The sequence below is a fragment of the Heteronotia binoei genome, chromosome 9 (assembly GCF_032191835.1).
Source record: "Heteronotia binoei isolate CCM8104 ecotype False Entrance Well chromosome 9, APGP_CSIRO_Hbin_v1, whole genome shotgun sequence".
Taxonomy (NCBI): Eukaryota; Metazoa; Chordata; class Lepidosauria; order Squamata; family Gekkonidae; genus Heteronotia; species Heteronotia binoei.
In genome coordinates, this window is record NC_083231.1 from 78,882,306 (window position 1) to 78,894,734 (window position 12,429).

The window sequence follows — 12,429 nt, forward strand, 5'->3', positions numbered from 1 at the left end:
ATTCATTAATCAACGCCATTAACGAGTGCTTAACAGCATTTTCAATAACAAGTTTTACCTGGTGATACAGTTTTAATCTTTGATCCACTTTGTGCAGCATTTTCTGCAGGGCAGGTTGTACCTAAAGTTTCCAGCTCCCCTCGATTAGAAGAAAATACAAGATCAAGGGAAGGAAGTTTCAGCATACATTCCACCCTTGATACAGGTAAGCAGCTGAACTTGATTTGTGAGGGCTAAGTAATAGAAAAAGAAAACATGTAACAATTAACATTAAAAACAACTTTATTAATTATTGGATTATGATATGTTCCAATTAAATCACAATTTAAATCAAAATTGAAAAAATATTGATTTTAAAATGGCTTCATATTAAAAATGAAATCTTTCAGCTTCTTGTACAGAAATACAAATCTAACATAACAGCTATTAGTGCCACATTCTAAATCTTTCAAGGTAACATTGTTAAGTTCACAAGTAGCAAAACATTTTAATATTTCAATTTTATGTACAATATTTCATGTACAACCTACCTATCTACCTGAATATTAATATCTGTAAGATAGTTTATACAGGTAAACAACATTAGAACCATTCTATGAAATAAAATGGCAATGTTTTCAAACACAGGCTAGATGGCCATCTGTCAGCAATGCTGATTCTGATTCTGTGAACTTACCCAGATCTTATATACCCAGGAAAATGCTGATCACCATTTTGGGGTCTGGAAACAATTTTCTCCAGGCCAGTTTGGCCAGGGATCTTGAAGGATTTTTTTTTAAGCCATCGTCTGGGCATTGAGCAGGAGTTACTGAGAGTGTGGGAGTGGGAAGTAGTTGTGACTTTCCTGCATTATGCAGGGGGTTGGACAAGATGACCACAGAGATACTTTCCCAACTCTATGATTCTACATGCATCATAAACATTTATTAAAAAACAGAATGTCTTTGGAGGGATATTGCTAAACACCTGTAAAGCTTATTAAGATTATGCTCCTTATTCTAAATATTGTCATCAAGAGCACTGTGGCATTTTCAAACAATTCCTATCCATTATGTCATTGACTTCAATGGGACAGGAACTGCCTCCAAAGTCTTGCTGTCTTTCTCCTCACCTGAACTCTTACATAAACCACCACATCCACAGGGAAGGAGGAATATGCTGAGGCTGATGAGGACACCAAGGAGGCTGTGGACTCTTCTAAAGGATCTTGCATATCAAACTGCCCAATATCCTCGTCTTGGGAGCTAACAGCTTTTAATAGTACAAAGAAATTTGTTTTAATAATTATGCAGGTGAAACAAATTATAGCAGTGATAGAAATGAATTATTTTGTCATGCAATACCTGCATAGTTCCTTTCTATTGGAGTTATAGGAATGGTTTCAAGGGCCTTCTCTAGGAAGTCCAACAGGCAGGGGCTAATCACCATTTCCTCAGGTAAAGACTGGAGTGCAACCCAAGCATACAATTTTGCTGTTTTTATGCCACCACTTCCCTTTCCTTTGGCTGAATGGTTAAAAAAAAAGTGTTTAGTGACATACCAGTTAACCAGCTTTAATCAGAATACAAACGGAGAAATAGGTTCTCTAACTCACTGAATTAACAACATATCTTTGCTCAGCAGCCAGAATCCTGGCCTTTTACATATACATCATCAAGGTGGAATGACTCAAATACATGTAATCTAAAACACCAAGAAAAAGTGCCACTAAATAATTGAACAAGCTCTCTATACAATTAAACGTATAGCAATTAAAGGCAACTGAAACATGTATGTTTGCATCTGAAGAGTTCATTTGGCAGAAAAGTGGCCACACAAAGTCAGGGACAAGCAGGCCCTAACTGAGGCTTAACGATCTGACAGTTTCTTTCAGCTTCAGAAAAGGAGGGAGGGAGGGAGCTTAGGTTGTACCCATAGCTGTCATTCTTCTTCCCTAGTTCACCATTGCCAGCTCATATAATTTTTGAAAGGTGGTCAAGTGAAAAACCTGGATATTACAGGGCAGCCAGCCTAACTTCTATTCCAGGAAAATGAATAGAAAGTAGAAACAGTACTCAAGGATAGAATTATTAGGCAATTATAGTTTCTGAAATTGTTTCTTCTCACCACCCTTTTAGAGTTCTTAGAGAAAATGAACAAATGTGAGGATAAAAGTAGATAACTTGGACTTCCAAAAAACATCTGATAAGGTATCTCATAAAAGACTCCCATATCAGCTTAGCAGTCATGGGAATTGGTTATTGGCTAACTGACAGAAGGCAGAGAACAGGGATAAATAGATAGTTCTTGCAGTGGAAGCAAGAAGAAGAAGAAGAAGAAGAAGAAGAAGAAGAAGAAGATATTGGATTTATATCCCGCCCTCCACTCCGAAGAGTCTCAGAGCGGCTCACAATCTCCTTTACCTTCCTCCCCCACAACAGACACCCTGTGAGGTGGGTGGGGCTGGAGAGGGCTCTCACAGCAGCTGCCCTTTCAAGGACAACCTCTACCAGAGCTATGGCTGACCCAAGGCCATGCCAGCAGGTGCAAGTGGAGGGGTGGGGAATCAAACCCGGTTCCCCCAGATAAGAGTCCAGACACTTAACCACTACACCAAACTGGCTCTCCTGGCAAGCAGTAGGGTCCCACAAGAATTGGTACTGAGACTTTTTAATATCTGGAATTGGGGGGTGAGTTTAAAGATGATTCTAATTATCCAGAGCCACTGTAGTGGCTAGACTAGTATCTGACAGTCCCAGGTCTAAATTTCCACTTGTGCCACAAAAGCTCACTGGGACACCTTGGACCAGTCACATTCTCTCAGCCTAACCTACCTCACAGGGTTGTTCTGAGGATAAAATGGAGAAGAGGAGAACAATGTAAGCTGCTTTGTGTCCTCATTGGAGAGAAAAGCAGAGTACAAATGAATTAATTAAATAAATGAAATAAATATTCAGGATGATGAACAACAAAACAGAAGAGCCCCAGGAAGATCTCTCTAAACTGGGTGAGAGAGCAACAGTGTGACAAATGAAGTTCAATGTAGCTGTGTAAAGTGATGCACATTAAAATTAAAAAAAAATCCTTATTGTAAATATACTCTGAAGGGATCTGAACTGGTCAAGACTGACAGGGAAAGACACCTGGGCGTTGGAGTGGATAGCTCAATGAAAATGCAGGGAATTTCCAAATTCAGCAGCAGTGAGCCTCTGAATATCAGTACCAGGAGGCAACACTGGGGGAAGAACTTGATCTGCATTGTCCCATTTGTAGGCCTTCCAGAGCCCCGTGGAGCAGAGTGTTAAAGCTGCAGTCCTAAGCTCTGCTCACAACCTGAGTTTGATCCCAGCGAAAGCTGGTTCAGGTAGCCGGCTCCAGGTGACTCAGCCTTCCATCCTTCTGAGGTCGGTAAAATGAGTACCCAGCTTGCTGGGAGGAAAGCGTAGATGACTGGGGAAGGCAATGGCGAACCACCCCGTAAAAAGTCTGCTGTGAAAACGTTGTGAAAGCAACGTCACCCCAGAGTCGGAAACGACTGGTGCTTGCACAGGGGACCTTTCTTTTCCAGAGTAATTGGTTGTCCAGTATACAAAACAGGATGCTAGACTAGTGGGACCCCTGGTCTGATCCAGGAGGGCAGATTTTTTTTATGCCTTTTGCTAGATCAGGTTTACATAGTCCAGTGTGAACCTCACACCACCCCTGCTCTCTGCTCTTAGGGCTACTCACAATTATTAGGCACATTGCCCTGGCACTGCCACTTGAAGCTACCTGTTGCCATAATGTCTCCTAAGGATTGTATGCCCTCAGACCTTGATCTTTTGGCTCTTAGCATGTTAACACCGTGTGCCCATGGCAGTAGCTGGGGAAATAATAATAATAATAATAATAATAATAATAATTTTTTTATTTCTATCCCGCCCTCCCCGCCGAAGCAGGCTCAGGGCGGCTGACAGCATAAAACACACATTACATCAGTTGCAATTATAAAACACGGTTAAAACAATTACAAAATATTAAAATTCACATAATAATATGGCGTTATAACAGATTTCAATAATTTCAGCAGTAAAAACATTTAAAGAGTAAAAGCATTTCTAGCAGCATATCTAGTTTTGTCGCAGTTTTCCACTAATTTTCGCTAGTTGAAGGCCATCCTGAAAAGGTGGGTCTTACAGGCCCTACGGAATCCCTCTAAACATCGTATGGCCCTCACCTCCTCAGGAAGTTGGTTCCACAGTAGTGGAGCAGTAATAGAGAAGGCCCGGTCCCGGGTGGCTTTCAGTCTGGCCTCCCTTGGCCCAGGGATATTCAGCTGGTTTTTCCCAGATGACCTCAGTGCCCTCTGGGGCTCATATGGGGAGAGACGGTCCCTTAGGTAGGTAGGTCCCCGGCCATATAGAAAGCACTATAGAAGGTGGATAAATGGGGCTAATAATACCATAAAGCAGCACACAGAGGGGTTGACTGATTTTTTCGTTTTGCTTTTAAAAAAAGAAACATTATGAAGGGCGTGGAGAAGATGATAACAGCTAGCAAAAAAGAGCTTAAGAAGGATATTGGAGATCTTAAAAAAGAAGTTTAAGATTTTAAAGATGAACTGGGTATGGTTAAAAACAGGGTCAAGGAGGTTGAAGAGAAAGTTGATATACATGCTTCCACCTTATTAAAACTTCAAGAGAAGGTAACAATTCATGACTGCAGATTAACAGAAACTCAAGTACGTCTGAGAGGAATACCTGAAGGGGAGGGAATTGATTTAATGGATTATATGGTGAAAATAATTGCTGACTATTTAGAGGAAGATCCTGAAAAATTTAGAAACATGCTAAACAGTGTCTATAGAGTTAATTCATCATATGCAAAAGACAAAGGCCTACCAAGAGATATAGTAATAAGACTAAGGTCCAAGAATACGGCAGGGAAAATTCTAAGTAAAAGTTTTCAAAAAGCCCTGACAGTAGAAGGGAGTAGAGTCAAAATAATGAAAGAGCTGCCAAGACAAGTGATAAACGACAGGAAGAAATACAAGAGATTAACAGAGAAGCTGCGTGTAGATGGCACAAGATACAGATGGATACTACCCGAGGGTTTGGGCTTTGAACAACGTGGAAGAAGGGTTACAATAAGGAATGAGCAAGAGATGTACAGTTTTTTTGAAGAGAATAAAGACTCTGCATCATAATGGAGTACAAGTTATTATCCTGGAATATAAATGAACTAAATTCACCACAAAAACGAAAAGCAGCATTTCATTGGATTAAAAAGCAAAAATGTAATATAATTTGTTTACAGAAAGTTCATATACAACAAAAGGATTATAAATGTTTGTGGAATAAACAATTGGGATTGGAATTTTTCTCATTGGCGGATCAAAAGAAAAGGGGTGTGGTCTTTTATATTAAAGAACAATTAGAACCAAAATTAATATTTAAAGATAAAGATTGAAGATATATAGCAGTGCAAGTGATGATGGATGCAAAGAAAACGTTGTTATTAGGATTATATGCGCCCAATGGAGCGAAAGATACTTTTAAAAAAGACATTAATCGACAGTTGGATGAAATGTCATATGACCAGATCCTGATGATGGGTGATTTTAATGGAACAATACAAAATAATATAGATAGATCGGGCCAAAAGAGGAATGATAAAGAAGGAAGACTGCCAAAATCATTTTTTGAGTTGGTTAAACAAGAAAGCTTGGAATATATTTGGAGAAAATTTAATCCTGAAGTAAGAGATTATACTTTTCTTTCAGCAAGACATCATTCTTTTTCCAGAATAGATATGGGGCTCTAAGAGCTTAGGCCTCATAACTAGAAAAGTGGAGATTCTACCAAAGGTTTGTGCAGATCATAACCCAATATGTTGGATTACAAAATTGCAAAAGAAAACAAGAAGATGGAGAATAAATGAGGACTTGCTACAAGATAAAGATATTGTGACTTTTCTAGAAAAGGAAACTATAGCGTTCTTTCAAATAAATGACACCGATGATATAGAATTCCTGACGGTCTGGGATACTTATAAAGCAGTAATGAGAGGACTATTAATCACATTGAATAATAAAGATAAGAGGGCCAAAGGAAAGCAGATGTTAGATATATAAAATGAAATAAAGAAAGAAGAAGGAGAACTAAGAAAAAGACCAGGGAAAAAGAAATTAATAAGGGAAATTACAATACTACAATCCCAAGTAAGACATTTGTTGAATAAAGAATTAGAATGGAACTTAAAAAGTTTGCAACAGAAATCATTTGAAGGTGTGAACTAACCTGGGAAGTATTTAGCCTGGCAACTGAAGAAAAAGAAAGAAAATAAAATTATTAACAAAATTGTGGGAAATGGAAAAGAGATAGTGGATCAAGAAGGAATTAAAAGAGAATTTTTTAAATATTATGCAAATTTATTTAAAGGTGTGAAAATCAAAAAAGAAAAAATGGAAGAGTATCTATGAAATATTAAGATAGCACACCCCTGACTGAATATATGAAAAAGATTTTGAATGACCCAATAGAAAAAAATTGAAATTGAAGCAGCAATAAATGTAATGAAAATAGGCAAGGCTCCCGGGCCAGATGGATATACAACTAAATTTTATAAAACTCTTAAAGATGAGATAGCACCAAAATTGCAAAAATTGTTGAATACGATAAGAATAAAAGGGGAAATTCCAAATACTTGGAAAGAAGCTGTAATTTTGTTGATCCCCAAGGAAGATAGAGATGTCACAAATGTAAAGAACTATAGACCAATTTCATTACTAAATAATGATTATAAGATTTACACAAGAATCTTGGCAGAACGACTTAAGCAATATTTGATTAACTTTATAAAGGAAGATCAAGCGGGATTTCTCCCTAAAAGGCAAATAAGAGACAATGTAAGAACTGTTGTAAATATTGTAGAATATTATGAGAAACACCCAGAAAAAGAGGCGGCATTATTTTTTGTGGATGCAGAAAAAGCCTTTGATAATTTGAACTGGGACTTTATGTTTGCAGTAATGGAAAAAATAAATCTGGGAGAATATTTTATAAGAATGACGAAAGCAATATACACGGATCAATATGCAAAATTGTGTATAAATGCAGACCTTACAAAAGAAATGAAGGTGAGCAAAGGTACAAGACAAGGATGTCCGCTTTCACCATTGTTGTTTATAATGACTCTTGAAATTTTGTTAAGGCAAATACAAGATGACAAAGAGATAGAAGGATTGAAAATTAGAGGAGTTTCTTATAAATATAAAGCATTTGAAGATGACATTGTGTTCATAACTGAGAATCCGATCCAAGTGATACCTTTGTTGGTAGCTAAGATAAAAGAATACCGAGAAATGGCAGGACTATATATAAATAAAGAGAAGTCGAAATTTTTATGCAAAAATATGCAACCAAATAGACAGAAAGAATTGCAGATTTTGACGGGATGTGAAGTTACTCCTAAAGTTAAATATTTAGGTCTAGAAATAACTATGAAGAATATCGATTTGTATAAAAACAATTATGAAAAGTTATGGTGCAAGATGGACAAAGATATGATGGAATAGGCTTAATTTGTCTTTGTTAGGTAGGATTGCTGCAATTAAGATGAATATTTTGCCAAGAATAATGTATTTGTTCCAAACTATTCCGATTGTGAAAGATAGCAATCAATTTAACAAATAGTAAAGGAAGATTTCTGAATTTGTATGGGCTGGGAAGAAACCAAGGATTAAGATGAAAATTTTAACAGATGCTAAGGAGAGGGGAGGTTTTAAACTTCCAGATTTAAGACTGTACCTGATGCAGTTTGTTTGACATGGATAAAGGATTGGATAATGCTGTTAAATAAAAAACTTTTATTGTTAGAAGCTCATGGGAACAAATTCGGCTGGCATGCTTATATGTACTATGGGAAAAATAAGATGGACGGTCTTTTTTCTCACCATTATATTAGAAATAATTTACTAAATACATGGATAAAATATAAGAAATATGGTGATGAAAGAAAGCCGCTTTGGATAGTGCCAGCAGAAGTAATAAAAATAACAGCTGAATCTGATTGAGAGGGATGTCATATAACCAACTGCTAAAGATTCAAGGTGATAAAGTTGAATTAAAATCTGCAGAAGAGTTAAACAACAAGTATGACTGGTTTCAAATGCAACAAATAAAAAGCTTGATGGAAAATGATATTAAATCTGTTGGAATTAGACGTGAGCAAACGGAATTGGAAAGGGTTCTGCTTGGAGATAACGAAAAATTAATATCGAAAATATATAAATTATTGTTGAAATCTCAAATGATTAAATGGGCAATTAATGTAAACAAGGAAATACAAATGGATACATGGGAATATCTTTGGAAGAACTCGATGAAAATATCAACATGTCAGAGTATTAAAGAGAACTGTTTCAAGATGATGTATAGGTGGTATATGACTCCGAAAAAACTGGCAAAGATGAGTAAAAAGATGTCGGATAGATGTTGGAAATGTAAGAAACATGAAGGTTCTTTTTACCATATGTGGTGGACTTGTGGAAAAGCGAAAAAGTTTTGGCAGATGATACAACAAGAAATATCGCAAATTTTGGGATATGATTTTAAGAAAGTAGCAGAGATTTTTTTATTGGGACTACAAATGGAAAAATTTCCCAAAAAAGATAGAACTTTAATTTGGTACTTGCTCTCAGCTGCTAGGACATTATATGTGCAGTTACGGAAACAAGAAAAAATACCAGAGAAATGGGACTGGATTGTGAAAGTTTTATCATGGAGTGAGATGGTTTCTTTTAGCCTTGGTTCATGATTCTCTATGAAAAGCAAACTTTAGCTCAATGTGCATGATGGATTCAGTTTGAATTATGACTGCAGACTTTTATAGTATATTTGCCTGTGTTGCATCCAATTATTTTAAACCAGGTTAAACCTCCACCTTCATATCCAAAACTATCTGTGAAAAATTGCAGGATTCTAGTTTTCCAATAAATCTGAAAGATTTGCAGTTATATGTGCAGTTATATGTGCAGTTATATGTGCAGTTATATGTGCAGTTACGGAAACAAGAAAAAATACCAGAGAAATGGGACTGGATTGTGAAAGTTTTATCATGGAGTGAGATGGATAAACTAACAAGAATTTTAAGAGACTATGATTTGGAAGTGTTTAAGAGGGAATGGAAGAAATTTAGAGGATATATAGAAAAAGAGTGGAATTTGAAAGGACATTGGGCAATTTTTTAACAATGAATTTAAGAAAAAGGGGAAATTGAACTTTGATGGGTTAAGGGTACCTTTATAAGTGAACTTAAGTATATAACATCGGCGGAAGTCTAGTAAAGGAGGGAGGGGGGATTAGAAAAATATCATATGGGTTAGGGATTGTAACGATAAAATTTGACATTGTTACCATATGCTATTAATAAAATAAAATTATCTAATTATCTATAAATTGTTTTAAACCCTAAAAAAAGAAACATTATACTATGTGGGAATATAGTTTTAAAACTCTCATCACCAGCCCACATGCCTTTTTCAGTACAGAAGTTTGGGAAACTACTGTGAAATTAAGGATTTCTGTTGAGTTCTCTCCATACCCAAGAGATGAAGTAGATTGCTTATCTGAAGACAAAGATGTATTTGGAAATGGAAGAATTTTTGTTCCATTAATGGGAAGCAATTATCAATCCAGTTTTGGTTGACAAAAGTAAAATCTTAACATATAATACACAAATAGATAGCATATTTTATCTACTGTATCATTTTTACAATGCTTCACCTCAGAACTCCCATCTTGTAAGGCACTTTCCGCCATCAGTCAATGTTTTAAAGTACAGAGATTATATTAAGCCCATTTCAGCTTGACCTCAAAACTCTATGCTTTTAGCCTTGGTTCATGATTCTCTATGAAAAGCAAACTTTAGCTCAATGTGCATGATGGATTCAGTTTGAATTATGACTGCAGACTTTTATAGTATATTTGCCTGTGTTGCATCCAATTATTTTAAACCAGGTTAAACCTCCACCTTCATATCCAAAACTATCTGTGAAAAATTGCAGGATTCTAGTTTTCCAATAAATCTGAAAGAGAATGTTTAAACATAAATACTAAAGAATTCAGGATCTGGATCCCAGTATCAGATTTTAGCATACAAATTGTATGATGTAGACATATAAGTTTATTCAGAAGTCGTACAAACAAAAGAGGTCCTAGTCAAATGATGATGGATCAGTGGTCCCCAACCTTTTTGAGGCCTGTTGGTATCTTTGTTATTCTGACACAGGGTGATAGGCACAATCACAAAGTGGCTAACACAGGGGGCCAAGCCTGCCAAAATGTGAGAGATCAAGGTCATTCATAATTCTAAGAGTAACTTAGAACTTATTTCAGGCAGAAGCTTTGCACCGAACGGCTGGCCGGGTGACTGGGACGGTGAGCCGGGGAGTGCAGCTTGCGTGGAGCGGAGGCCGTTGGCGGGCGGTGCAGAAAGGAGGCCGCTGGCGGGCGACGAAGTGCGCGGAGCCGGCGGGGAGAGTGCTGGTGGCTGGCCGGTTGGAGTGTGCAGTGAGGGACGCGGCTTTTCCCCCGGGTAGGAGATCGTTCGGGGCTGCGGCCGCGGACCGAGGTAGGCGGCTCGGCTGGGAAGCCGAGATAAACAGCTGCGGGGGGGCAGAGGAGCAAAGCAAAGACTAGACTCGATCGATGAGCCGGTGGATTTAACACCGAGTGGATTTAACACCGAGGAGACCCGCACAAGAACCTGAGGTTGGGACGCCTGACCCTGAAGAGGGGCAGAGGCTGACCCAACCCTGCGGAGAACGAGAAGCGGTCAAGAAAGTTACATCAAAGAAATAGCCATTGAAAAATTCGATGAGCTACGACCTGCCCCCTGCTACCTCTGCACTACCTCTGTACATCATATTCCAATACCTTTACACTGCACAGTCACTTTATGGAGATCAGGACCAGCGCATGTTAAATAACTGGCCAGTACTCAATGATTTACAACACATTGTACTTTCTTTCTGCACTGACATCTTAAAGAGTGCCTTAAGAACTGCAGTATACTATCCAGCACTTTAAGAATTGCAGCATATTAGCACTTTAAATCTGCCTTCCTGCACCTTGAAGAGACCGAGGACACCTAAGGTCAAAACTAGCTAGCACTGTAAGAACTGTAATACTCCAGCACTTTAAAACCGCCACCCTACGCCTTAAAGAGACTGAGAACTCTCCTTGCAAAGAGACCAAGAACACTTAATGTCAAAATTATTCAGCATTGGATGAACTGCAGCATACCAGCACTTTAATCTCCCAGCAAACAAACTACCAGCTGCAACCAGCAGCCACCCCACCTATTAATTAGGGTTATTTTTGGGTCTTAAATTGATTTAAAATTTGATTGAATAGTTTTATCTGACCTTAAGGGATTATTATCCACTAAATCGAGGTAGGATAGTGGCCAATTAATTAGAAGAGGGTTGGGGGAGGGGGTGATTAATTAATTAGTAGAGAGCAGGGGGAAGGGGTGAAAAAAGAAAAAAAAAATTAATTATTATTAAAATTCTTATTATTTAATTGGCTGAGATGACTAGTAGTGGTTAGAAATTTTGAGGTGGAGTGGGCAAATGAACAGAACACGCTGTGTGGTTGCTGACTTAAGACAGAGACCCAGCTTTTGGAAAATCGTGATAAGTGATGTCGGGCCAGGGGATTCCAGTGCTCCTGGGGAGGGGAAAGTACAGCGGTGGGAACAGGCAGAATGTGAACGGAAGGAGTACGAGACACAAGAGGGCTCGCCCCCCTTCCAGCCTGTGTCCCATCCCAAGGATGGCAAGCGGGACGGCCAAGTGGAGACACTCGCCTCCGTCCCTGGTGATGTGCAACGCCAGGTCCATAAATAATAAAACCTCAGTCCTGCAAGAATTTTTCATCAGGCAGGACATGGACCTGGCTTGCGTGACGGAGACCTGGGTGCGGGAGGGGGAGACAGTTGCTCTCTCCCAAGTAGCCCCGCCTGGGTTCTCCGTCCTTCACCAGGCCCGGACTAGCGGGCGGGGGGGAGGGGTGGCCTTTTTCATGCGGGAGGATTGCTCCTTCAGGACGCTTCCGCCGCCAGAGATCAAGGGCGTGGAGTGTGTGGGCCTGGAGTGGGACGTTGGGGAGAGTTTGGCAATCTGGCTGGTGTACCGTCCGCCTAACGCACCAGCCAGTGCCCTGCCGTCCTTGATGGAGGCTGCAACAGGCTGGGCATTGGAGCATCCCCGACTTATAGTCCTGGGTGACTTCAATGTCCATGCCGAGGACGCAGCTTCCACTCGTGCGACGGACCTAGTGCTTTCCATGGCAGCACTGGGACTTTCCCAATATGTAACAGCGCCCACACACCAGGCTGGGCACACACTAGACCTGATCTTCGCGGCGGGAGTAACAATGGGTCAGATATCTGCTGAGGCAGTGCCAT

The 12,429-nt window shown here is 39.1% G+C and overlaps 1 protein-coding gene across 6 annotated transcripts in view; it reads right to left on the reverse strand.

Annotated features, from left to right (window-relative positions):
• BLTP1 (bridge-like lipid transfer protein family member 1) overlaps positions 1–12,429 on the reverse strand; it is a 196,051-nt gene that overhangs the window by 46,349 nt on the left and 137,273 nt on the right. For all 6 annotated transcript variants that reach the window (XM_060246834.1, XM_060246833.1, XM_060246831.1 and 3 more), the window contains 3 exons: positions 1,344–1,505; positions 1,112–1,251; positions 59–233 (listed from right to left, as the gene is read on the reverse strand). In XM_060246834.1, the coding sequence (XP_060102817.1) occupies positions 59–233; positions 1,112–1,251; positions 1,344–1,505 (477 nt within the window). The remainder of the gene's footprint in view (positions 1–58; positions 234–1,111; positions 1,252–1,343; positions 1,506–12,429) is intronic.